At 58.4% G+C, this 24,257-nt stretch overlaps 2 protein-coding genes across 6 annotated transcripts in view; both read left to right on the top strand.

Annotated features, from left to right (window-relative positions):
- The window catches only part of MOV10L1 (Mov10 like RISC complex RNA helicase 1), a 52,217-nt gene extending 42,880 nt beyond the window's left edge, over positions 1 to 9,337 (top strand). The window contains exons 20-27 of the mRNA XM_036906669.2: positions 37 to 136; positions 961 to 1,125; positions 2,359 to 2,532; positions 7,230 to 7,379; positions 8,264 to 8,371; positions 8,526 to 8,663; positions 8,784 to 8,875; positions 8,965 to 9,337. Coding sequence (XP_036762564.2) covers positions 37 to 136; positions 961 to 1,125; positions 2,359 to 2,532; positions 7,230 to 7,379; positions 8,264 to 8,371; positions 8,526 to 8,663; positions 8,784 to 8,875; positions 8,965 to 8,968 — 931 coding nt within the window. The 3' untranslated portion in view covers positions 8,969 to 9,337. The remainder of the gene's footprint in view (positions 1 to 36; positions 137 to 960; positions 1,126 to 2,358; positions 2,533 to 7,229; positions 7,380 to 8,263; positions 8,372 to 8,525; positions 8,664 to 8,783; positions 8,876 to 8,964) is intronic.
- Positions 9,338 to 15,737: 6,400 nt separating this feature from the next.
- Positions 15,738 to 23,227, top strand: PANX2 (pannexin 2). 5 transcript variants are annotated; one of them, XM_057508417.1, is made up of 3 exons: positions 15,738 to 16,402; positions 20,131 to 21,579; positions 22,090 to 22,457. In XM_057508417.1, the coding sequence occupies exons 1-3, from the start codon at positions 16,177 to 16,179 to the stop codon at positions 22,320 to 22,322; spliced, it is 1,908 nt and encodes a 635-aa protein (XP_057364400.1). In that variant the 5' UTR covers positions 15,738 to 16,176; the 3' UTR covers positions 22,323 to 22,457. The 5 variants fall into 5 exon arrangements, with proteins under 5 accessions (XP_057364400.1, XP_036762610.1, XP_057364399.1 ...); XM_036906715.2 differs by having other exon boundaries at positions 15,739 to 16,402; positions 21,979 to 22,457; XM_057508416.1 differs by having other exon boundaries at positions 15,740 to 16,402; positions 22,266 to 23,227.
- Positions 23,228 to 24,257: the final 1,030 nt, after the last annotated feature.

Genomic DNA, 24,257 nt, shown 5'->3' with positions numbered 1-24,257 from the left:
GACAGAAATGACCATTTAGGGCATGTTTGGCTTTAGAGTTGGACACTTCACACATGTGTTTGTGGATGAAGCAGGACAGGCAAGTGAGCCAGAATGCCTTATTCCTCTCGGGCTGATTTCAGACGTCAGCGGCCAGGTAAGGCCTGTTTCCCTGCAGAGGTGGGTGCTCTGCACTCCCAGAGCTGGGTCTAGGCCTGTGCAGGATGCCCAGTTGACAGGTCAGGAGAGGGGCCGGGCCCCGTGAGGCAGCACACACTCCAGCCCGTGGGAAGGGAGCAGGGCTGCCTTGCCCTTTTGAGGATGCAGTTGTCAAACCAAAATGAAAGAACAGTTGTGGGTGCATGGGCGAGGCACACCCCTGCTGCCTGTGAGTGAGCAGCCAGGCAGAGATCTGGGCACCAGACCCCCCACCCTGGCTGCTGCAGTCCTGCCAGCCACCCCTAGACTGAGTCATCAGCTGCTGCCGTGCTCACACCCGTTGCTTCCTCAGGCATGCCCCTGTGATGGGGACCGGGGGTCATCCTCCTACCCCCCATACACTCGCTTAAGGGACATTCCAGCTCCTCCTGGTCCCCAGATCCCAGCCCCTCCCATTTCTATGGCCAGAATATGCTGGGGGGCAGTCTCACCAGGGAGCTGAGTACAGGCCTGGGAAGCCACCAGGTCAGGAGGACAAGGGGCCACTCTGGGGAGAAGTGGATGCAGAGACTTTCAGGATAGGGCAGAGGCTGCCCGTGACAATAGGGAGTGCTGGGATTGGGGGGTCTCGCACGGACCAAGCTGCGTCCCGCCCTCTGCGGCCTGAGTGACCATGGGGCCACCCACCCCCGCCTGCACTCTCAGAGGGCAGGAGGTCAGACTGCCCCTCACCCACTCCCCAGAGCCCACCTGGCCTGTGATTCTGGTGCATCATGCTGGCCATCTGCCTGCACCAGCTCCGGTGCCCACTCATGCCCACAGATTGTCCTCGCCGGAGATCCCATGCAGCTCGGACCGGTCATCAAGTCTAGGCTGGCCGTGGCCTACGGGCTCAGCATCTCTATGCTGGAGAGACTGATGTCCCGACCAGTGTACCTGAGAGATGAGGCCGCATTCGGGGCTTGTGGTGCCTACAACCCCTTGTTGGTAAGCTCGGGCTCCACACGGGCTGCCCAGGAGGTGACAGCAGAGTCACAGGCTAGAGGAGGGTGCCCATCCCTCCCTGAGTCCTGCTCCTCTGTCCCAGGAACTCAGAAGTGTAGTTGGCGGGTCCCCTGAGGGGTTGGCAGTCCCAGGGAGCTGAGGCCAACAGGGAGGCAGTGAAGTCTGCGGGTGGTCAGCCAGTGTGGGAAGCGGAAGGGACCGCTGAGGGGCAGGTGGCTCCCAGCCGACCACCTGGAGGGAACCTGGGTGTGGCCCCCCGCCAGAAAGGTGAGCCAAGGAGGGTCATTTCCTGAGCTCAGGCAAAGGCAGTGCTCACTAACTGAACTCAGACATCGGACAGAAATGAGGGAGGTGCTCTTGGGCAGATCTTCAGGGACTTAGCCTGAAACCTGTGTCAGGCTGTCAGCCGCTGGGCCCTTTATTCCAGAAGCATGGGGGGCAGGAGAGCGCAGCAGGGAGGAGGGGAGGGCTGGCCTCAAGAGGGGCTGCAGTAAGGGTCACGGGGAGGCTCTGGGGAGCCCCAGAAGCTGCCCCAAGACGAGCCAGAGCCAGCCATGTGCCTATGTCGACCAACCATCCCCCAGGTGGGGCAGTGCTGCCTGCAGGCCGCACGTGCCTCCTCCCAGGGCCCTGGAGCTGCAGCGCCTCCCCAGGACCCGCAGGCCCTCGTGGCCTGGTGTGGGTGAGGGCACGCTGAGATGCTCAGCCAAGTTTGGGGTTTTGAGTGGTGTCCTGGACGCTGGACATGTGATCACTGAGCTGGGGTTTGCTACCAGGAGTCAGCAGAACAAGGCGCTTGCTGGGGACCAGGTGGAGGCAGATAAAGGGCTTTACCTACATGCTGGACTGCTGTCACCCTCTGGGGACAGGCTGGGGCGCGAACTATCCTGCCTGCAGAGCTTCATTCCAAGGCCGGTAGCTGCTGCGCCAGACGTGGCTGGCCCGTGGGAGATTCCTCAGCTGTCTAGACCCAGGGCACCCAGTCTCTCCTTTCCTGATGTTCATGTTTTTTAGTAAAAGGGACCCTCTGACAAGTTGTCTGGTGTGGAGACCATGTCCCAAGCAGGTAGCAGGTGCTGGGCCAGAGCTGGGAGGGCAGGTGGGGGCAGGAAGGGCCCTGGGCTCCAGGATGTGGGCCTCAGCATCCTTCCCCTTGGCAGAAAGGCCTCGTGGGCGCCGCCCCTGGCCCCACCTGCAGACCACCCCCACTCACAGGTCACGAAGCTCGTGAAGAATTACAGGTCGCACGCAGCTCTGGTGGCTCTGCCATCCAGGCTGTTCTACCACCGAGAGCTGGAAGTCTGTGCAGACCCCCAGGTGGTGACCTCCCTGTTGGGCTGGGAGAAGCTACCAAGGAAAGGCTTCCCCCTGGTCTTCCACGGCGTGAGGGTGAGTCGGGGGCTGGCTCGGGAGGGAGGGGCTCAGGTCCGCTGGCATTGACCCCCCAGGCTGGCTTGAGGGTTGACGCATGTTCTGTTTAATCCTGCCATGGACCACGTGCTTACCCTGGGCTGAGCTGGTGTCGGGAGAGTAAATAAAGCTAGGGAGGAGAAGGCTTCTGCCCCTTAGGCCAGCCCACCCACCCATGGTGACTGTGCACAAAAGGCTCGGGAAGGGGCTGTCCCCTGAGGCTTTACCAGGGGTATGGACAAGCTTTTGGGGGTGTGTGGGAGGCTGGGGGTCGGCTCCCATGCCGCAGGAGCTACCGCCACTCCTGGACCAGCATCAGGCGAGGGAGCTGATGTGGGGCGGGGATAGCGCCTCCCCTGCCTCAGCACCACCTGTTGGGTGCCCCTGAAGGGAGGAGTTATACACTTGGTTGCCAAAAAAATCACAAGTGTGCACCAAAATCAAGGTGCTGGTATTGGAAATCAGTTGTTAAACCAGAAGTTAAGGTTTGCATTAACTGCCCCCAGAAGTTGTCATCCAGTTTGGGGGTACCCCTGGGGTGGTGGTGTCCCTCCCGTGCAGCCTACCCTTGGAGCATGTTTGCTTCTCAGAAGAAAGTGGAGGAGTGTATACAGGTGCCGCGGTGGGCAGGAGAGGTCAAGGGAAGGGCTGGTCTCACCTCGCACCCTGCACCTGGTGAGGGGCCCTCGTGGGCCAGGCTTCCCCGGTCCCAGAACGCTCCCCCACAGCTCTGCCGGTGCTCAGACGCTTTCCTGCGTATCAGAAGAAACAAATTGGAAAGTGCAGTGTGGGGCTCTGAGGTCCCTGTCTTGCATCTGGTGGTCAGTCTGGGAAGTGAGCGCTGCAGAGAATCAGATTTGTGAACTGGGAGAGGGGATGTGAGGAGGCCAGTTCTGACAAGGTGTTCCCTACATTCAGTGCCATCCACGTGCGGGTCACGGGCTTTCCGTGAGAAACTGACTGTAGATGTTGTCAATGCGCAAAACACTTTTGTAGAAGAAAACTGAGGTAGGACGCCCCTGGATAATGTGGCAATAGGAAGTAAGAGGGCTTGGGGTCAAATGAACAGTCAAGAAGAAAGGCAGGTCATGGGACAGTCCAGAGACGTCGACTTGTGTCCCGGGCTTCTAATATGTAATGCGTGTGGGGCTTGGGCTGGGCTGCACGCCCACCATTCGATCCCAGGTTGACTGGCCGTGGGCCTGCTGGCTGCTCCCATGTCGGACGCCCTTCCCAGGGTGCTCCCCACCACAGTGCCACCTGGACTTGGGCGTGGCTTGCTGTGTGTCCCTGGCGGAGCACACGGAAGAAGATGCTGCCTGAGCAGCGGAATAAAGCCCCAAGGTGGGGCAGGAGCCTGCACAGCACCCCAGCCACTTGTCTGGCTTCCTTCTGCCCGGCCAGAGTTGAAAAGAGAGGCATGACCCCGCCAGAGCCGAGGATGTGACTCCCTGGACCCTCGGGAAGCTAGGCCAGCCTCTGATCCAACTGAAAAACCAGTTCGGGACTTGGTTACTGACTTCAGCTGTATCTGTCATCACTCCCTGTGCCAACATGTTCATCTGTCTTCCTTGTTGTGACTCCCATCAGTGGACACTTAGTTCCTGGACCCTGGTCCTCTTCCCAGGGAGGTACTGATGCCGGCATCCCTCAAGCGTGGCTCACGCGCCTTCTAACAGGCCCACCCTTCAGGGATTTCTAGACACCTGCGGCTTTTTCTTTCTTTTTTGAAGTATCGTCTATGATAGTACAGCCTTATATTGGTTTCAGATGTACAACACTATTTTCTTCTTTGATCCCATGGTTATAGTGAAGTGTATTTTTCTTAATTTCCAAGTGGCTAAAAATTCTATTTTTTATTTTCTAATTTTATTAGGTTCTGGTAAACTGTGGCCTGTAAACTTTTTGCTTTTAATAATTTGTGGCAAATACATAACAGTTTTGGTAAATATATACCCCCAAAAATGTACATTCTCTACCTGAGAGATGTACATTCCATTTGCATTTTTTTTTTTTTTAGATAATTATTTTTTATTTTTTATTTTTTATTTATTTATTTATTTTAAATAATTATTTTTTATTGAAGGGTAGTTGACGCACAGTATTACATTACATGCGTTTCAAGTGTACAACACAGTGGTAGAACATTTATATACATAATTCTAGGTTCCAGCTATCACCCTACCAGGCTGTTACAATATCTTGACTATAATTTTTGCATTTTTTTTACATGAATTTTTGGGCTCTGTTACTCAGTTCTTCTGTGTCCCAGCTTAGGTTTTGTCTGCTAGGCACTCATTAGTGAGAGAGGAGTGGAGAAGTTTTACATGGTAATTGTGCTTTTCTGCGCAAATTCTTTGAATTTCTAATTGTTCTTGGCCTTACATAGTTAATCAGCTGCTGTGCTGTTTTGTGCACATAGTTGCACACTGTACGATGTACGATGTCTTTCCATCATATTTCACGTTTTTTAAAGTCTACCTTGTAATACTATGAACGTTGCCACTCCTTGTTTCTTTTCCCCTGGCATCTCTTTGCCTGATATTCTCATTCTTTACTATTTTACTTGAGGTATATTTCTTAGTGGAAGCTAATGTTTATATTTAATCCAACTTGAGAGTCTCTGTTTTTAATGAGATAAATCAGTTCAGCCTATGGCTATTTAACTTCATCCCTTTGTCTTCACCTTTATTACTATTGCCATTTCCTCATTTTCCTTATTTTTCCTTTTTTTTTGTAGCTGATTGGTTGCTCTTCACTGAATGTTTTTTTTTTGTCAATTTAGAAGTCGGCCATAAGCGTTCACCCATTGATCTGGTTTTTAGTTACCACTCATTGTAAAGCTAAAGGGTAAATTACATGTGGCTTAACAACAGCAAAAACACATCCTGAAAACTAATACATTCTTATTGCTATCTGGTGTTCCCTTTTTAAATTATGGTAAAATATACATAATGAAATTTACAGTGTTAGCTATTTTTAAGTGTACAATGCAGTGGCATTAAGTATATTCACATTGTTTTGCAACCAATCTAGAACTTTCTCACCCTCTCAAACTGAAGCTCTGTCCCCATTGAACGGCCCTCCCATCCCCCATGGAGGGAGCCTCTCCGCGCCTCACACGAGTGGTCCCCCCATGTCTGTCCTCCTGAGACTGGCGCACTCCGCTGAGCAGTGTCCTCGGGCCCATCCGTGCTGCAGCAGGTGTCAGAAGGCCCCCCCCCCTTTTTTTTTTTTTGAGAGGGCATCTCTCATATTTATTGATCAGATGGTTGTTAACAACAATAAAATTCTGTATAGGGGACTCAATGCTCAATGCACAATCATTAATCCACCCCAAGCCTAATTCTCATCAGTCTCCAATCTTCTGAAGCATAACGAACAAGTTCTTACATAGTGAATAAGTTCTTACATGGTGAACAAATTCTTACATAGTGAATAAGTTACATGGTGAACAGCGCAAGGGCAGTCATCACAGAAACTTTCGGTTTTGATCATGCATTATGAACTATAAACAATCAGGTCAAATATGAATATTCGTTTGATTTTTATACTTGATTTATATGTGAATCCCACATTTCTCCCTTATTATTATTTTTATTTTTAATAAAATGCTGAAGTGGTAGGTAGATGCAAGATAAAGGTAGAAAACATAATTTAGTGCTGTAAGAGGACAAATGTAGATGATCAGGTCTGTGCCTGTAGACTAAGTATTAATCCAAGCTAGACAAGGGCAAGAAAACATCCACGGATACAGAAGATTTATCTCAAAACAGGGGGGGTGAGGTTCTAAGCCTCCCCTCTGTTGATCCCCAATTTCTCACCTGATGTCCCCCCTGCGACTGTGCCTGTCTTAGGTTGTTCAGAAGGCCCCCCTTTTAAGGCTGAATAGTTATCCGTCTTGTGGACAGACTGCATTTTGCTCATCCACCATCTATGGACGGGCTCTTGGGCTGCTTCCATGTTACAGCAGTTGTGCACATGCTGCAGTGAACGTGGGTGTGCAAACATTTTGTTGAGACCCTGCTTTCACTTCCTCAGGTTCACATGCTGAAAAGGGATTGCTAGATCCTGAGGTGATGCTATGTTTGATTTTTTTAGGAATCTCCACACTATTTTCCACAGCTGCTGCTCTGTTTTACATCCCCCCAACAGTCAGTGCACAGGGTCCTATTTCTCCACATCTTTGCCAACACCTGTTTACTCGTTTTTTGGTAGTGGCATCCTGGGTGTGAGGTGGGATCTCGCTGTGGCTTTGATTTGCGTTTCCCTGACGACGAGTGATGCTTGAGGGCCTTTTCCTCAGCTCACTGCAGGAAGGTCATCTGATTGTCCTCTTGTCGACTGGCTGACCGCGAGCCCCCACCAGCCATGAGTGTGGCAGCCACCAGTCAGCTCTCCCGTGGCTCCCAGGTCCGCCTCCTTTCCCTTCCGGGCAGCTCTGGTGTGTCCCCTGGGGGCCTGCGTGCCCTCCCGCACCGTGCACCTTGCTCTCTGACCAGTGCTCGGCCTGCAGCTGTGGGGGCTCGGCCTGTCTGCCCTGCTGGAATGTATGCGCCGCCTAAGGACAGGGATGTTTCTCTGTCTCACTCGTGGGCTCCCAGCACCTGCTGCTCCTGTTGAGTGAATGAGCTTGTGTGACAGATGCGCCACTCTCTTGTCTCCTGATGACCCAGGGCAACGAGGCTCGTGAGGGGAGAAGCCCATCATGGTTCAACCCTGCCGAAGCTGTCCAGGTCATGCGGTACTGCTGCCTCCTGGCCAGGAGTGTGTCGAGCCAGGTGTCCGCCAGTGACATCGGTGTGATCACGCCCTACCGGAAGCAGGTGTGGGCCTGCTTTCCACTCCCTGTTGAGCTTCCCTGGTCTCTGAGCCCAGAAACAAGCTCGCTAAGTGGTGCCAGGTCCCTCCACAGCTACTGCTCCTGTGGCCCATGTGGCACAGACCCTGCAGGCACCCACCCCCAGGGTCCTGGTGCTCAGAGCCTGGAGACAGCTCTTCAGCTCCCAGTTGCCACCTGCCAGTGGGCAGAGCAGGGCGCCACTCGCGGGCTGAGTGTGCCTGTCTTCTGTTCCTCCCACTCACTTACCTGCTGCCTACTGGGGAGAACTTGAGCTTTTCCCCACCACTGAGCCTTTTTTCAAGTTCTCTACTTTTTCCCAAGATTGTAAGTGGGTGATTTTTACTGACACCTAAGAGATCTTGAGCTTCATCTGCACCCTGTTAGATGAGTCAGCTTCCTTCAGGGGCAGTTCTACTCCTGCTGGCTTGTCGGCCGCTTTTCTGAGTCGTCTTCCTGGCTCTCCTGCTGTGGCTGCCACGTGGTCCACCACCTGGCACCCAGGCTGTCCAGGCCCCCAGAGTGTGAGATCCCCTGGGGGCCCCCTCCTGCCTCCTCCCCACAAGGGGCCCAGCGCCATCCCCAGGGGATGCCCTGTCTTTCTTGGGCCTGCGCATCTCCTCACTTGCCTAGAAACATATCTCCCTGCCCTGCTGCAGCTCAGGAGGCCTCGGTCCTATAGTGCCGTGCCCGTGCCCCAGGTCACACGGGCCGAGGGCACCATGCGTTATGAATCAGTTTGGGTTTGATGAACTAGGGTTTGGAATTGAAAAGCAGTATTGCATGTTGGCTAGTATTTGGCTTATGCTGTAACATGAAAAAGAAATAGATTTGTGAGATTTTATCTTTAATCCTTTATCTGTTTCAAAGGTGGAAAAGATCCGAACTCTTTTGCGGAATGTTGATCTGATGGACGTGAAGGTTGGGTCGGTAGAGGAGTTTCAAGGGCAGGAATACTTGGTGATCATCATCTCCACTGTGGGTATCCCTGTCTTCAGGGGCAGCCACCCGCCACTGCTCGCTTCCAGGCCCACTGCCCTTTTCTCTTGCTAACCAGAAATGGAGGCATACTGATGTTTTTTTCCATACTACACACCTGAGATGCCATCTTTATTCCTCTCTATGGTTTTAGGTACGGTCAAACGAAGGCAGGTTTGAGGATGACAGATACTTCTTGGGTTTCTTGTCCAGTTCAAAAAGATTCAATGTTGCGGTCACCAGACCCAGAGCCTTGCTGATCGTGCTGGGGAACCCTCACGTCCTGGCCAGAGTGAGTGCAGCCTCGTGGCAGAGCTGCCTAAGGCGAGGGTTCCTGGGCGAGTGTTCAGGGGCTAGCGAGCCTGGGGCACTGCCCCTCAGGCTGAAGGCCCGGCTCCTGGTGTCTACGCAGGACCCCTGTTTCAGTGCTTTGCTGGAATACAGCATTACAAACGGTGTCTACACGGGGTGCAACCTGCCTCCAGAGCTCCAGTCGCTGCAGAGGTGAGGCTCTTCCTGGCAGCTGTGGTAGGGAGTGGTCCAGCCCACTGTGAGAGTCCAGCCCACCACCCCTCGTCTCTCCCCTCCTGCAGCTGAGGCTGGACATCAGCCCCCTACGACCTGCAGCAGAGTCCGGGACCTGAGGAACAGGACCAGAAGTCTGTGCGCCTGTGATAGAAGAGGGCCAGGAGGCCTGGCTCCACAGCCCAGGGGTCTGCTGCTCTGTCTCTGTGCTGTGACCCCTGCACACTGCCCTGCCTCAGAGTGGCCGTGAGCATGGGGGCTGCCTGGTCTGATGGAGCCTGCTCCACACTGCTGTTGGCCCCACCCACCAGCCCATCCCTGCCCCCACAGTTCCTGCAGCCTGTCACCAAAATAAACACCAAGTGGGACATCCAGCATAGTTTCTGCCTAAAAAGGGTTCAGATACTGGGGGGATGGCCTTGCTTTCATGTGACCTTTGATCCTTGGTGGCCTCACGATGCCTTCTCCTGGTCCTTGAGCCTGCATTCATGTCACACACTGGCTCTGCAAAGCCCAGGGGCTCTGCAGGGACTCTGCTTGGGGACAGGCTTGCCAGGTGGAGGTGGGACTGGCACCCTGCCTGCCCATGCCCAGGCTGCCTCAGTGAGCAGGAGCCACCACAGCCCACGTGGAAGGCAGGGCCAGGCCCCAACCAGGAGATGCCTAGAGGCACAGCCTTGCCTCCCTTGCAGCCCAACACAGCCTGGGGCCTCTGCCCCCTCACACGGATGGGCAGGGTGCCAAGCAAGAAGCCCTTTCACCTGAGGGCCTGCCCCGCAGTGAGGCAACTGCTGCCACAGACCCAGGGCCCTATTTGTTGTGCCCCTCCTGCTGGGCCATCAGCACCTGTGTTTAGAGCATGGCTGCATCCTCCAGAGGGTAGCTGGGATGGTGGGCTGCGTGGAGCGTGTGTGGACACCAAGGCACAGCCCCCCATACCTTGAGGCCAGGTGCTTCCAGGAAGAAGCGTGAAGAGTCAGGCATGATGAGGGATCAGCAGCTGGTGGGGTGGGCCCTGCCCAGCCCTTCCGCTTAGGCCAGCAGGCCAGGGCATGGGGTTCTCATGGGTGCGTAGCTTCAGTCTGGGGACCTTGCTTCTGAAACTGCAGCTTTCAGAGGATCGCCCCTTCTCTCTTGGCTTTTGCAGGCAGGTGGAGAACCTGCAGGACCAGGCCCTGCAGAGGTCCCTGCCCTGGGCAGGTACATGCAGGCCCAGGAGAACTTCTCTCCCCAGGGTCTGTGGGAACTGGCCCTGCCATCTCCCTGACCTGCCTGGCCCAGGAGGGGCCTCACTGCCCAGCTGTGGTTTCAGGACGTGGGGAAGGTGTGCTGTGAGCTGCTGTCCAGCAGAGGCTCTAGACTCCATGGTCACTTACAAATAAACCAAGAGCAGAGAGCACATGGGCTGGGTGTACCTGGCGAGAAACTGCCCTGCATGCTCAGACTTCCCGTGGCCACGCAGGGGTATTCACGTGTGTGGAGGACAGAGCTGGCATGCCTGAGCCACATCAGGTGCGTGTGCCCAGAGCCACAGAGGCGGCCCGACAGGCGCTGCTCTCAAGAGTGCATCCTCCAGGTGGGGACAGAGGCTGGGCCAGGGGACACCAGGGTTTGTGCCCGACAGCCTGGCTGTGACTGTCCCAGCCGTGGGCAGGCGGGCCTGGGGCTCAGGGCTCCTCCCAGGTGTGGGCATCATGCAAGGGAACTTGGGTGCAAGTCTTGTCCCACACACATGCTATTCCAGCCACAGGAGGGCCCCTGACCAGCCCCTCCGGCCTCAGGAGTGGTTGGTGCCCAGCCTGGGAGGGTTTGGGACCTTCTGTGGGCCCAGGGGAGTTCCATCTTGCAGGCTGCTGACCTCAGGCACACCATGCGTCCAAGGATAAAATTATCAAGAACTAGATGCTTGGTCCCCTGGTGCCAGGTGGGGAGGCAGCAGTCTGGCCCACCTGGGAGGTCCCCTCTGTGGCTTAAGCCAGGGCCTGACTCCCACCACCCCAGGCCAGTGTCTTGGGTTCAGCAGGGGAAAGAGGAGCTGGTAGCAGGCAGGTGGCAGGGAAAGGGAGCTGCTGGGCCCCCATCCACAAGTTCAGCCACAGACTGGAAGCGACCTTGCTGAGCACCGCTGGGCTTAGCCTGAGAGAGGAAGCCCCGCAGGGCGGGGAGAGCTCACCACAGGTCCTGAAAGGATGCGGCGGTGGGAGGAGCAAGGCAGAGGGTGCCTGCACCCGGGCTCCAGGGCTGCCCCGGCCAAGTGCACCCCTGCTCGCCAGGGTGACAATCAGGCCCTGTGAACAGGAATACAGTCTTCGCCATTGACAGGCCCCCGTGGCCCAGCCCAGAGCCCATGTTGCCCCGCACCTGAGCCCTGGGGCTTCCGCGACTGCAGGTTGCCCACGGGTGTCCGCTGGACCCAGAAGCACGTAGCAGTTTGCCAGGATGTGAGAGGGTGGGGCCTCACTGCTTCCAGAAGCACTCCTGGCTTCATGCAGTCTGCCCCAGAGTGTGCCTGGCTGCCCTGTGCCCCACCTGGTCGTCTTGGGAGTCAGGATCCCACTGCCCCCCCTGGGTTGAAGTCCCTTGTCTCCCATGTGGCCTTTCTCTTCAGCGTCATTCCCGGCCAGCCCACTGTACACAGCCATGTCTCCCTCTCCAGAGCAGTTTCAGGGGCCAGAACTCTGACATCAAGTGGTGACCAGTGGGGTCCAAAAAAGCCCTAGGGGAGGAACAATTGTTGTCTGAGGACATGTGACTTCCCCTGTCAGTCCTCCTTGGCAAGAGGCAGGATCTGCCCCGGTTGTCCTGCCGGGGAGTCGGGGACAGAGCTGGGGTAGTCCTGAGGCTGCAGGACTAATGTCCCCTCACCCCTGTCCACCAGTGTCACAGAGCTCTGCCTCCATCTAGAAATGTGCATGGCACCCGAGACTGCAGCTGCTCTGCTCGGCACTTACAGCCCAGCAAACCCAGCTGTGCGCCAGGTGACAATGTCCCCACCCGGGAAAGAAAGGCAGTAGGTGTGGGGGCCTCCTGGTTGACAGCCACCCCCAGCACCAGGGTGTGAGCACTTGGGGTCCCACAGGCAATGATGGGCCAGGCACATGACCCAGTCCAGGGGACCACAATGATCCCGAGGCTTGTCCAGGGTGCCCGGAGGCCAGGGGGGTGGCTCTGTAGAGGACTGAGGGCACCAGGTGCCCCATGGGCAGGAGATCCAGCACAGCCTCGCTGTGTGGCTGACCAAGCAGGAGGGTGCCAACCACAGGCGGGAAGCGCCTCGGGGTTCCCGCTCAGAGGGCCTTGGCCTGTGGCAAGCTGAGCCACCCTGGGAAACAGGTGAAGGTCCTGTAGGAGGAGAGGCCTGCACTGGGCTTCTTTTCTTTTTTTAACTTCTGTGCTTGGAGGTCCCTTAAGTGAAACCTGGGAACTGCCCTGTCACTTGGTTTTAAGATACCTAAAGTTTTTCTGTATCATTTTTAAAGCTGCTCATTCCCAGCATGTTCTAAATGTTGTCATTTTTCAAGCAGAACAGTTAGAGAACAGCCTTTTCAGGATATTCAGTGGAATCAAAATCCCACTGCAATTTGACACTCGCCCTGGACCACCTGGGAGGGACCCAGTAGGCTGCGCCTTGCAGGTGGCAGCCTCAGGGTCCCCTCCTTCCCCGAGAGCTTCGCCTGGGGAATTGCCCAGAGGCGCAGTGCAGTCAGACGTAGAGGCCGTTGCAGGCGGGCTGCCCTCCTCCAGGGTGCAGGACTGAGTGCCTCCTGCCCCACCTCACGTCTGGGTCAGCTGGTACAGATTCATGAGAAAGCTCAGCTCACCTGCCACCATTCCCCTTCCCTCCACCAGGCGCCTGGCCACGTGGGTGCCCAGGGGACAAACAGGGACAGAGCTCCCAGCAACCTGGGCTGGAGTGTGGGGCGAGGGAACCCTTTGCTGTCCAGATAGTGGGGTTGTTGGTTGATGCCATGTGACCCAACCTAGGGACACACACCTGTTGTTTCTCCGAGACGTGTGTATTCCCTGATGCAGCTGTTGGTTTTGATTTGTGAAACCATAGGATGAGCCTGGCAACAAGAACTTCATCTGGAAAGTTACCTCCACAGTAAGTACAACTAGAATGACGCATATATTGCAAATCTTCACAAAAAACTTTATGCATGGGAGTAAAATTGGCCTTGAGATGCATCAGTTAATGGTTGTCTGTTCTCATGGGAAAACATCACTGGAGGCTGGACTGACACGGGTTCACAGACAGAAGAGCTGATAAAACTGTTACCTAAACGAAGATGTGGGAATACAAGTTTTGCTGTAGCGCTGTCAGTCTTTCACAATCCTGCCATGTGTCAAAAGCCGCGTTAATGCATCCCCATGAGAAAGGACAAGCTGTTCCCAAGGCAGTGCTTCCCCTGAGACGGGGTTTGGGAGGGTACCCCTGTTCTCCACATTCTGCGGCAGGGAGCAGAGGCCAAAGGGCTAGGCCCCAGGGTCTCTGCAGGACTTGAGCCCCCACCCAGCATGTCACCGAGGACCGCTGCCATGGGCCCACCCATCCCCATCCAAGTCCCTCTCTGGCTCTGCAGTCGGGTGACAAGGGTGCAGGCTCTGAGGGCCAGGCCTCAGCTCTGCCAGGGGGCTCCTGGTCAAGCTCCAGCTGCTTCCTCTGTGGCGTGGAAGGCAGCTAGCCAGCGCTCCTTGCAGAGCACCCCGGGCACCATCAGTATCCACAGAACACCCTATCCTGTGCTAGGCCCACAACCTGCTCCTGCCCACGTGCCAGCACTGAGGCCAGCCACACACAGCACAGGCGACAGGACACCGGGGCAGAGCGACACGAGCCATGATATGAGGGACGATGTAGCCAAAGCAGCAGGACTTTTACCAAGAAATTATTTTAATGCCATTACAGGACATGAAGATCTAAATAAAAAGGAAGATACACTATGTTGATGAATTAGAAGTCTTAACATAGTACAGAATCCAGTTTTCTCCAAGGTACCACACATTCTAGGCAATCTCAATATTTCAGCTACATTTCTTTGATGGAAACTTGACCAAGTCCTTTTAAATTATAGTTGACCCTCGAACAACATAGGTTTGAACTGCATGGGTCCACTCATGCAGATATTTTTCAATAACTGATTGGAAAATTTTTTGGAGATTTGCAGCAATTTGAAAAAGCATTTTCTCTATGTTACTTTATTGTAAGAATATATATGCAAAATATGTGTTAAATTAGTTGTATGAAAAAAATTAAATCATTTGTATGTTACAGATTAGGCTTCTGGTCAACAGTTGGCTATTAAGATTTTGGGGAGTCAAAGTTATATTTGGATTTTGATTGTGCAGGCAGTTAGTGCCTTTAGCCCCCATGCTGGTCCAGGGTCAACTTACATGGGAAACTAAAGGTCATGAATACCAAAGTCATTGCTGAAAGGGAAGAATAAAGGGGTACCTGCCCATCCGCATACCTGGTGTACTCCAAAGCCGGAACTGCTGCAGGTGAGGGGACAGACCCACTGCAGATCAGCTCACTGTAGAAACAAAGTCAGATTCCAGCGGTCCTGCTTGGGGGCCACAGGAGAATGAATGTAGCAGACAGACCATCTTACTCCTGGATGGACACTGGAAGGCATCTCTGACACGGTAAAGAAACCCCAAAACTACAAGCCATACAAATGTGGTGGCTTTCTGTTCATACCCAGATAAACCCACCAGACAGACAAAACCCGGAGGAGGGTTTACAGCCTATCCACAGAGGCAAGTCCAGAACTCCTGCAAGTCAGCCAGAGGCTACACCAGGTGCGCGGGCTTGGAGAGGAAGGAAGCATGCACACCCCACTGGTCACCAGAAAAAGGCAGAGCAGAAACTGTGAAACTAGGCCCCCGACCCCAGGTAACACCAGGAGCTGGGAATGCCCTAGGGCAGCACCCCTTTCCACGGTGGGAATGTGGCCTCCTGGGAGGAAGGGAGGCACAGCCCACAGCACCTCTGAGGGGCTCCCCAAGGGGCCTTCAGGGGTCTGCACCAGGTCACAGGGGTCAGCTGGGTCATGGTGAGGGGCGTGTGGGTTATCTGGTAGGTCTCTGGCTTATGTGGGGAGTGTCATGTTCTTTGCGGGCGGTCCGGGTTACCTCAGGGGTCTGGGTTGGTTGGGAGTGGGGAATAGGAGGCAGCCCAATATTCCTCAGTAAGTGGTGGACAAGGAAAACATGTAGGAGGCCAAGGGTGGGTGTCATGCAGGATGCATTCCTGCATTGCCCAGACCCGTAAGAAAGGTAAAAATACAAGGGGTGAAGCCCACGTTTGATACAAGACACCCCATCTCTGAGCCCCACAGGGCAGGTTGCTCACAGCAGTGACCCAGGGTCTGCAAGTGCCCAGGGCATACTTGTTGGCCGAATTTTTAAATGAAGGTGAAACTCCAACCACATTAAATGTTTTACAGAGAGTACATGTATACCCCCATTATAGTGAAAGGGGGACCAGCCGTGAAGGAATAAAGAGAAAATGTGATAAACCACAGAGGGTCTTTCAGGCATGAAATGGAGGCTAGGCTCTGCCCCTGAGACCAAAGCCAGACTGTTCTGAGGGTGGGAGTGGAGGGGACTGCGGCCAGGGGGCGGGAGGTGGAGGAGCTCCGGCCAGAAGCACGGGAACCCCCCCCCCAGCCGCCCCAGCAGCTGGCACAGGCCGGCGGAGAACGTCTGTTGAGGGGGGCAAATGGATGGGGGACAAGGGGGATGGGAAGGGAAACGGGACAGGAAGGGGCCGTGGGGTGGGTGACACGGGCCGAGCTGTGGGCAGGGGGCGCGGGCGGGGGCGCGGAGCCGAGATCCCGGCAGGTGCGCGCCGAAAACAGGGAGCGGCCCCCCCGCCCGGGTCCGCGGCGCCCCCTGCCCTCGGCGGCCGCCTGGGGTCGGCGGCGGGAACACCGCGGGAGGCGGGGCGGGGGTCGCCCGCACTCGGCCTCTTCCGCCTCCCTCCCGGGGAAGAGGAGGAAGGACCAGGATTGTTAATTCATTTAATTTAAATATTTTTGCAAAGTCATCCCCGGCGCCGCATCTGCGGCGGGGGGAGGGCGGGGCCACGCCGGAGCCTCCGCAGGTAAACAGCCCCCTCCCCGCGGCGGGAGCGGGGCCCGGCCCGGCGGCACAGCAGCCGCCGCCCCCGCGAGGGCCGCGCCAGGGCCGGGCCCGGGCCCCAGACCCGCGCCCCCGACCCCTGCCCGCGGGGGCGGCGGCGAGCGCCCCCCATCCCGCCCCGGCGCCCCCGCCCCATGCACCACCTTCTGGAGCAGTCGGCGGACATGGCGACGGCGCTGCTGGCCGGCGAGAAGCTGCGCGAGCTGATCCTGCCCGGCGCGCAGGACGACAAGGCGGGCGCGCTGGCCGCGCTGCTCCTGCAGCTCAAGCTCGAGCTGCCGTTCGACCGCGTGGTCACCATCGGCACCGTGCTCGTCCCCATCCTGCTGGTCACCCTGGTCTTCACCAAGAACTTCGCAGGTGAGAGCGGGCGGGGGGCGGGCGGCGCGTCCTCTCTCCGGCCACCTCGCCGCCGGCCACCACACTGGGGTCTCCCGGCAGGCCCTCCACACGCGCCGCAGCCATATGGGCGTCCGGGTCGCCGCCTCCGAGACCCCTTTCCTTTCATTGCTGTGTTCACCTTACATTCGCTTTCCGTGGGCAGCGGGGCGGACCTGGAGCCGATGGTCCCGCGTCCATGAGGCAGGGGGCTGGCATGCGAGGGGGGTCGGGATCAGGGGGGGTCAGGGCCTGAGGGAAGGACGAGTGGCCCGGTAGGGACCAGCAAAGGACGTTACAGGTGGTGAGAACAACCGATGACAAGGCAGAGGGCGCATCTGGACAGGTCTGGGGAGCGGGACTCAGGTCGGGGGGTCTTTGAGAAGCTGCAGGTGCTGGTCAATGGACGGGTGACGCCGTGCCCCAGGCACCAGAGGCCTGGGGAGGTCTGCGGGAGAGGCGGCATCAGGCGGAGGTGGGTGGTGGGCCCTCCTGGCCTGCGGGGCTCCTGCCGACAGAAAGCAGACTGAACTGGCTGAGGCACAGGCACCGCGGAGTGGGCACTTAGGCGCTGAGGCCTGAAGTCACCGGACTTGGGCCTGGTTATACCCTCTGCACGAGGGGGCACTTGGACACCCCTAACTAGAAGTGACCCCAAGTGGAGCTGGAAGATGGGCACGAGGCAGTGGGCCAGCCTGTGGGGAGCTGGGGGCATGGAGGAGGAGAAGCGGGCTCCTGGTGCACAGCACCCCAAAGGCCTGTGGGCAGGTGGAGGTGGCCACTGGAGGCAGGAAATGGCGCCCTCAGCTGGGGTTTGACTGGTAACAAGGGGTGTCAGGGCCCAAGTGTCCAATGAGGCCCCTTCATAGCCCATGGGCCATGTCTGAGGGCCAGAGGTGCCCATCGGGGGCAGAGAGCTGGGAGCTCCCGTGCACCTCTTGAGGGCAGAGGGACATGTGTCTCTGTCCCCTGAGCAACCCTGGCCAACATGTCTGATCCTGTGCTGGGTCTTTCACAAAGGTCTTGTCTTATAGGGGTCCCTGTGACCTAGGGATGCCAGACCTGAGGGTAGACATTGTCCAGGCCACTGACCCCACCTCTTGGAGGGGGCCCTCCGCCAGTTTCTGTCTTTGGACACCAGTGGCCAGATGATGTGTCAGGACACGTGCGCAGGGCCTGGGAGGCACAACACTCAGGCGGGGGCATGACCCACGTGTGTGTGGTAGTGGGCCCTGCTCGTCCCTCGGCACGTTTCCTGGGCCAGCGGGAGCAAAGCGGCACAGGTTCGGTCCCTCAAAATGACAGAACTTTATTTCACAGTCTGGAGGCCTGAAGTCTCAGGTCAGAGGGTGGGCAGGGCTGCCACCGCAGAGGCCTGGGAGGGCCCCTCTTCGCCTGTCCTGCCGTGGCGGTCCCTGCGCTCCTCGGCCTTCCTTAGCATCACTGTGGCACATTGCCCAGTCTGCCTCCATTCCCACATGGGTGTCGTCTCCCTGGGGGAATCTGTCCAGTCCTCTCACCGGGGCTCCAGTTACTGAACCTCTTCTTACCTTGTTCATACCTGCAAAGACCCTTGTTCCAAATAAGGTACATTCACAGGTACCTGGGATTGGGGCTTGAACATCTTTTGGGGGACACAATTCTACCCCCTAGAGATGCACACAGGAGGGCAGGCAAGCTCATGACTAAGGTGACCCCCGGGGACAGGGGCTCCCACTCGGATATGCCACTCTGAGTGCAGCTCATCCCACCAGGCCTGGGATGCCAGGGTCTCCCAAGTACACCCCCATCCCTGGCCCTGGCAGTGCCACCTGCCTCCCTGTGTGGACCCACCCTTTCATGTCTGCATTTGCTCATGGACCTGCATGCACCCACAGGGCCCACTGCTGGTGTGCGGAGGGGGCCTGGTGTCCCCCAGCGCGGGTGAGGCAGGTCTTCTGAGAAGTGGCAGATGGGTGCTGGTACCTACTGCCTGCTGTCCTGGGACTGGAAACCCACCGTGTGGGACATCTTACCCTCAATCATGGGACAAATAGCGCTGGCACCGGTTCTGAGTCTGCCGGTTCACCCCTCCCTGAGATGGGATGCCGCATCTGTGGCCCCCACGGTGTGGGGGAGCCCTGGCTGCTTCTCTTGCTCCCCTGGGTCAGGGTCTGAGGCAGGACAGTGGCCACGCCACTTGGTGCTCCTGTCTCAGTTGAGCTGTGTCCTGGAACCTCGCTCAGAACTTGGAAGCATCCTGGGGTCCTCTCCCCAGACCCAAGGACAGCAGGCACACAGGGAAAAGGGCACTTGTAGGTGAGAACCAGATGTCCACAGAGTGGACTTGGAGGTGCAGCCATGTAGGCAGGAGGGTACTGCTTAGGTAGGGCAGAGGTGCAAGAGGGAGACAAGGTCAGGAGCTCTGACCTTGTGGTCAGAGGCCCCTCCATCCAGTTCCCTGGACAGGAGCACCCCCGGGGACCTGTCCCTTTGGCACTGTGTTTGCGCTCATCTGCAAGGTCTGATTTCTGAGGCCCACCCCGAGCCCCTCAAACCACCCCACAGTGGGGGTTGTCAGACTGCCGGTTGTGAGGAGCCAGGTGACCTCAAAGTGCAGGAGTACTTGTGGGGTCTCTGCCCTGAGGTGTAGCTGGCCACCCTCCCCAGCCCCTCACACAGCACCAGCAGCGGCCATCTGTCCTTTAGGCATAGACACGATTCTGTCTATAGGGCTCCATACAAAGCAGGCACCCCGCAGTGTGAGGCACGGGGGCTCCAACAGACTGACAGGCGTGTTAGTCCCTACCTGTCCTGATGTCAACTCCCTTGGGGCCATTATTTGGGGGGTGAGAGGACAGTCCAGGCTGGGGCGGGATTGGCATGTGCCACACAGTGGCTGTGGTTGGAGTGAGGGCCTCCTCTCTGTGGGGCCCAGGGCTCTCCCAGCCTGCAGATGGGTCCACAGACACCCAGTCTGGGTCCTTTGGGGGCTGTGAATATCAGGAGCCGGCTCTTCACAAGGGTGGGCTCCAGGCCTGCCAAGTTCTACCCTACGGGGAAGTGTCCCACATGACCTCAAGCCAGGTGGACCCCAGCGTGGGGTTCCTGTGCTCATCTGTGCCCATCACTGCGGCCCCTCCTGGACACTCCATTTGGATCCCGGTCACTGCCTCTGCCCCAGGGTTCTCAGGCCTGCCCTCCCCTGAGGGGCCTGGCGGAGCCGCCCCTCCCACTCCCAGGCAGGCAGGGCCATGCTGCCTGCTTTAGCTGCGCTGCCCTGACCACCTCTGGCCAGGCAGAACCCGAGCAGGCCACCTGCCCTCCTAAAGACAGAGCCCTGGGCACGGCCAGGCAGGGGCCAGCAGTGCCCTGGAAGAGGGACCCCAGTGGAGTGCTGGGGCCTGTCCCGCTCCTCTCTGGGACTGTTACCCGGTGTGCACATGGACAACTCGGGGCATTTGGAGAGGGGCCTGACCACTCCCAGTGCGGGTCAGACCCCAGGGGCCATGTGGGCAGGGCTGTAACCCCCACCCAGAGCCACAGCTGACTGTTGTCGGGGGGTGCCCTGGGTGCGCCCCACACACCACCACGGTCGGGACATCGTGGAGGGTACGCTGCCAGAGGAAGGGAGCTTTCCATTTAGGGCACAGCGGCCCCGTCGGGGTAGTTGTGGGGGCTGGGGCCCGAGTGGCGCCCCGCCCCCAGCCCCGGGTCCTCTCTGCCCCCAGAGGAACCCATTTACTGCTACACTCCGCACAACTTCACCCGCGACCAGGCGCTGTATGCCCGTGGCTACTGCTGGACGGAGCTGCGGGACGCGCTGCCCGGCGTGGACGCCAGCCTGTGGCCGTCGCTGTTTGAACACAAGCTGCTGCCCTACTCGCTCCTGGCTTTCGCAGCCATCATGTATGTGCCTGCGCTGGGCTGGGAGTTCCTGGCCTCCACCCGCCTCACCTCCGAGCTCAACTTCCTGCTGCAGGAGATCGACAACTGCTACCACCGGGCGGCCGAGGGCCGCGCCCCCAAGATCGAGAAGCAGATCCAGTCCAAGGGGCCCGGCATCACGGAGCGCGAGAAGCGCGAGATCATCGAGAACGCCGAGAAGGAGAAGAGCCCGGAGCAGAACCTGTTCGAGAAGTACCTGGAGCGCCGCGGCCGCAGCAACTTCCTGGCCAAGCTGTACCTGGCGCGGCACGTGCTCATCCTGCTGCTCAGCGCGGCGCCCATCTCCTACCTGTGCACCTACTACGCCACCCAGAAGCAGAACGAGTTCACCTGCGCGCTGGGCGCGCCCCCCGACGGCCCAGCGGCCGCGGCGGCCGTGCGCGTCAGCTGCAAGCTGCCCTCCGTGCAGCTGCAGCGCATCGTGGCGGGCGTGGACATCGTGCTGCTGTGCGCCATGAACCTCATCATCCTCGTCAACCTCATCCACCTCTTCATCTTCCGCAAGAGCAACTTCATCTTCGACAAGCTGCACAAGGTGGGCATCAAGACGCGCCGGCAGTGGCGCCGCTCCCAGTTCTGCGACATCAACATCCTGGCCATGTTCTGCAACGAGAACCGCGACCACATCAAGTCGCTCAACCGGCTGGACTTCATCACCAACGAGAGCGACCTCATGTACGACAACGTGGTGCGGCAGCTGCTGGCCGCGCTGGCCCAGTCCAACCACGACGCGACGCCCACCGTGCGCGACGCGGGCGTGCAGACCGTGGATCCCAACGCCAACCCTGCCGAGCCCGAGGGCTCCGCCGAGCCGCCTGTGGTCAAGCGGCCGCGCAAGAAGATGAAGTGGATCCCCAGCAGCAGCCCGCTGCCCCAGCCCTTCAAGGAGCAGCTGGCCGTCATGCGCGTGGAGAACAGCAAGGCCGAGAAGGCCAAGCCGGTGCGTCGCAAGACCGCCACGGACACGCTGATCGCGCCGCTGCTGGACGCGGGCGCCCGCGCCGCTCTCCACTACAAGGGCGGCGGGGGCGGGGCGGGCGACACAGGCCCCGCCCCCGACAAGAAGCACTCCCGCCACTTCTCCCTGGACGTGCACCCCTACATTCTGGGTGCCAAGAAGGCTAAGCCCGAGGCAGTGCCTGCCACCCTGCCCACCTCCCGGAGCCAGGAAGGGGGCTTCCTGTCCCAGGCAGAGGAGCGAGGGCTGGGCCTGGCCGCAGCACCCACCAAAGGTAGGCCAGCGGCCAGGGGCCGGGAGGAAGGGGCCTGGAGAGCCACTGCGCAGGCCCCAGGGAGGGGGGACACTGCCCGCCCCTTCCACAGACCGGGCCCCCGGGAAGCCTGGCAAGGAGGTTGAGGACTGACTGGGTGGAAGCAGGGCAGAACGCAGGTGGGACCCCAGCGCGCCCTTAAGGATGCAGCCAACCCGAGGGCCGAAGAGGATATGGCAGTAAGGTTACCTAGGCCCTTGAGAAGGTTCCAGAATCGGGCTCCACTGTGTGCAGAGGGGTGGCCAGAGGGAGGAGGGAAACCCTTCCTGAGGCCGTTCCCTGCTGTGAGCCCTGCCTGCCTTGCTGGGGCCCGGGAGGGGGCCCGTGGGGTGTGACGCGCCCCTGTTGGGCTGTTTGCAGACGCTCCACTGCCCGAGAAGGAAGTCCTGTACCCAGCAGAGCCGGCCCGCGCCGCACTTCCCTCCGGGGGCCCATTTCACGTGTGTTCACCCCCCGCTGCCCCTGCCACAGCCCCCCTGTCTCCAGCCGGCCTGGGCAAGGCGGATCCCCTCACCATCCTGAGCCGCAACGCCACCCACCCATTGCTGCACATCAGCACGCTCTACGAGGCCCGGGAGGAGGAGGATGGGGGTCCTTGCGCACCCCCGGACATGAGCAGCCTCATCACCATCCCCCCCCCCCAGCAGATCCTCATTGCCACCTTCGACGAGCCGAGGACAGTAGTGAGTACCGTGGAGTTCTGAGGGACAGGACCGCCCGGGCCTCCGCAGCCCCTCTGCATGACCTTGGTGTGCCGCTGACCCCAGCCCACGTGGACATGGTCTCCGCTTCGCCCAGCACTGCCTGCACCCCTGGCCTCCTGTCCGCATGTCCTGGGGCTCAGCACCCCTCCCACCCTGCTCCCCAGATGGCATTGTTGGGGTGCTGGCTGGGCCAGGGGCTGGGTGTGACCACAGCAGAGCCACCCAACCCCTGCATCAGGTGTTCAGCTGCAAGGTGAAGAGTTTATTTTTTTAGTCAATTTTGCCCTGGGCCCAGGGTGCTGGACTGTGAGGCGCTGGGCTATGGCAGGACATCTCAGCCCCAAGCCTGGAAGGAAACGAGCTGGTGGCACCCGGGGGTTGGCCACAACCAAGGGGCCAAACTCAAGGTTGCCCCAGCAGGGACCAGGAGCGGGGGTGGGAGGGGCTGGGGTCTGCCCTCCAGCCGAAGGTCCACATGCACTTTAACCTTGTCCCAACTTACCCGTACTTGATTTTACTATGATTACTGTAACTAGCAAGTGTGTTTATCAGGAGACTTGGATGCATTTAAAACAAAGGATGGTGTGTATGTGTGTGTGTCTTTGAGTGTGTGTGCGTGTGCACGCAGGCGTGTGCGTGAGAAAAGATGGGTGTGGGCAGCAGTGTGTGAACAAGCGCATGGTGGCTGTGTGCGAGCCAGGGAAGGAGTCCAACGCAATAACCATGTCCCCCACCAGGCCCCCAGCCTGGCCCCAGGGCCCACGCCACTTGCAGTGGGAGCCCAGGGCCGGTGGCAGGCCTGTCCCTATTACCTCAGCCACGGTGACAACGTGACAGTATTAACAAAGTAGCACCGAGCATATCAATAAATACTATTCTGATACCACCTGAGTCCCAAGTGGTTCATCCTGCAAGGGGCCTATGCCTGGCTGAGGCATCAAAGGAGAACACAGGCAGGTGGGCTGCATCCCAGCACGTGTTTTCAATGCAATTCTGTTATCATTCGGGTTGGTGAGGCCAGCAAATCAGGGGAGACCTGCCGCTGACAAGGTGTTTTGCTTGCACGGGTCCCAAGAGGCTATTCACAGGAAGCCCCTGTGGTCCCGAGGACGGGGCAGGGGTGCGGTGAGACCCAGATAGAGCCTTCTTGCGATTTCTGAGGGACACGGTCAGGAAGCAGCTTTGGACTGGCTGGTGCGGGTGATGAGAGTGGGCAGCGGGGCCCAGGGCCTGCCTGGTTGAGGGGTGGTGACCTGGCCCAGGGTGATGAGCAGGAGGAGCAGGCAGAGCGTGAGCCCCGCGGAGGAGAGTGGGCCGGGCTCTCATTGCCTGCCTGCATTTAAAGTTGTTTGCTGTGCCCTTCCTTGGGAGGCACAGCAGGGCCTCAGAGGTCAAAACATGAGAAACGGAAAAGGCATGATTAACAAGCCCTGTCCCCAGACAGCACTCACCCTCACCCAGGCAAGGACGCTCCCTGGCCCACAGCCCCTCGGGTCGGCTCCTTTCTCACGCATCTGGGAAGGGACTGCATGTGCCCACAAGACCTGAGCAGGTCAGCAGGGTGGGACCTGCCCTGGCCCCTAGCAGTTCCTCTTGGTTCCACACCAGCAACCCGCTTCACTGCAATGACGAGCCACGGGGGCTGAAGTGACCCTGTGGGCGGGTGGCTGTGCCCACCCTGGGAACCCAAGTCATGCTGGTGTCAGGCATTAATGTTCCCTGAGTGGAGATGGGGGCCAGTTAGGCCCTCCGGCCCTTCCCAGCCACACTTGTCTCCCTAGCCCTGCACCGGACCTCGGCTCAGCTGGGCCCTGTGTGGGTTATCCCTGCCGCCCACAAGGCCTACAGCTCATCGAATGTGGGGGACAGTGACAGTGCCTGCACCCCCACCCTTGTGGCTCCACCCTGTGGGGCATGCATAGCCTGGGCAGTGTG

The sequence above is a fragment of the Manis pentadactyla genome, chromosome 10 (genome assembly GCF_030020395.1).
Source record: "Manis pentadactyla isolate mManPen7 chromosome 10, mManPen7.hap1, whole genome shotgun sequence".
Lineage (NCBI taxonomy): Eukaryota > Metazoa > Chordata > Mammalia > Pholidota > Manidae > Manis > Manis pentadactyla.
Note: the sequence above shows the minus strand (reverse complement) of the source record. Positions and strands in the feature narration are given on the sequence as shown.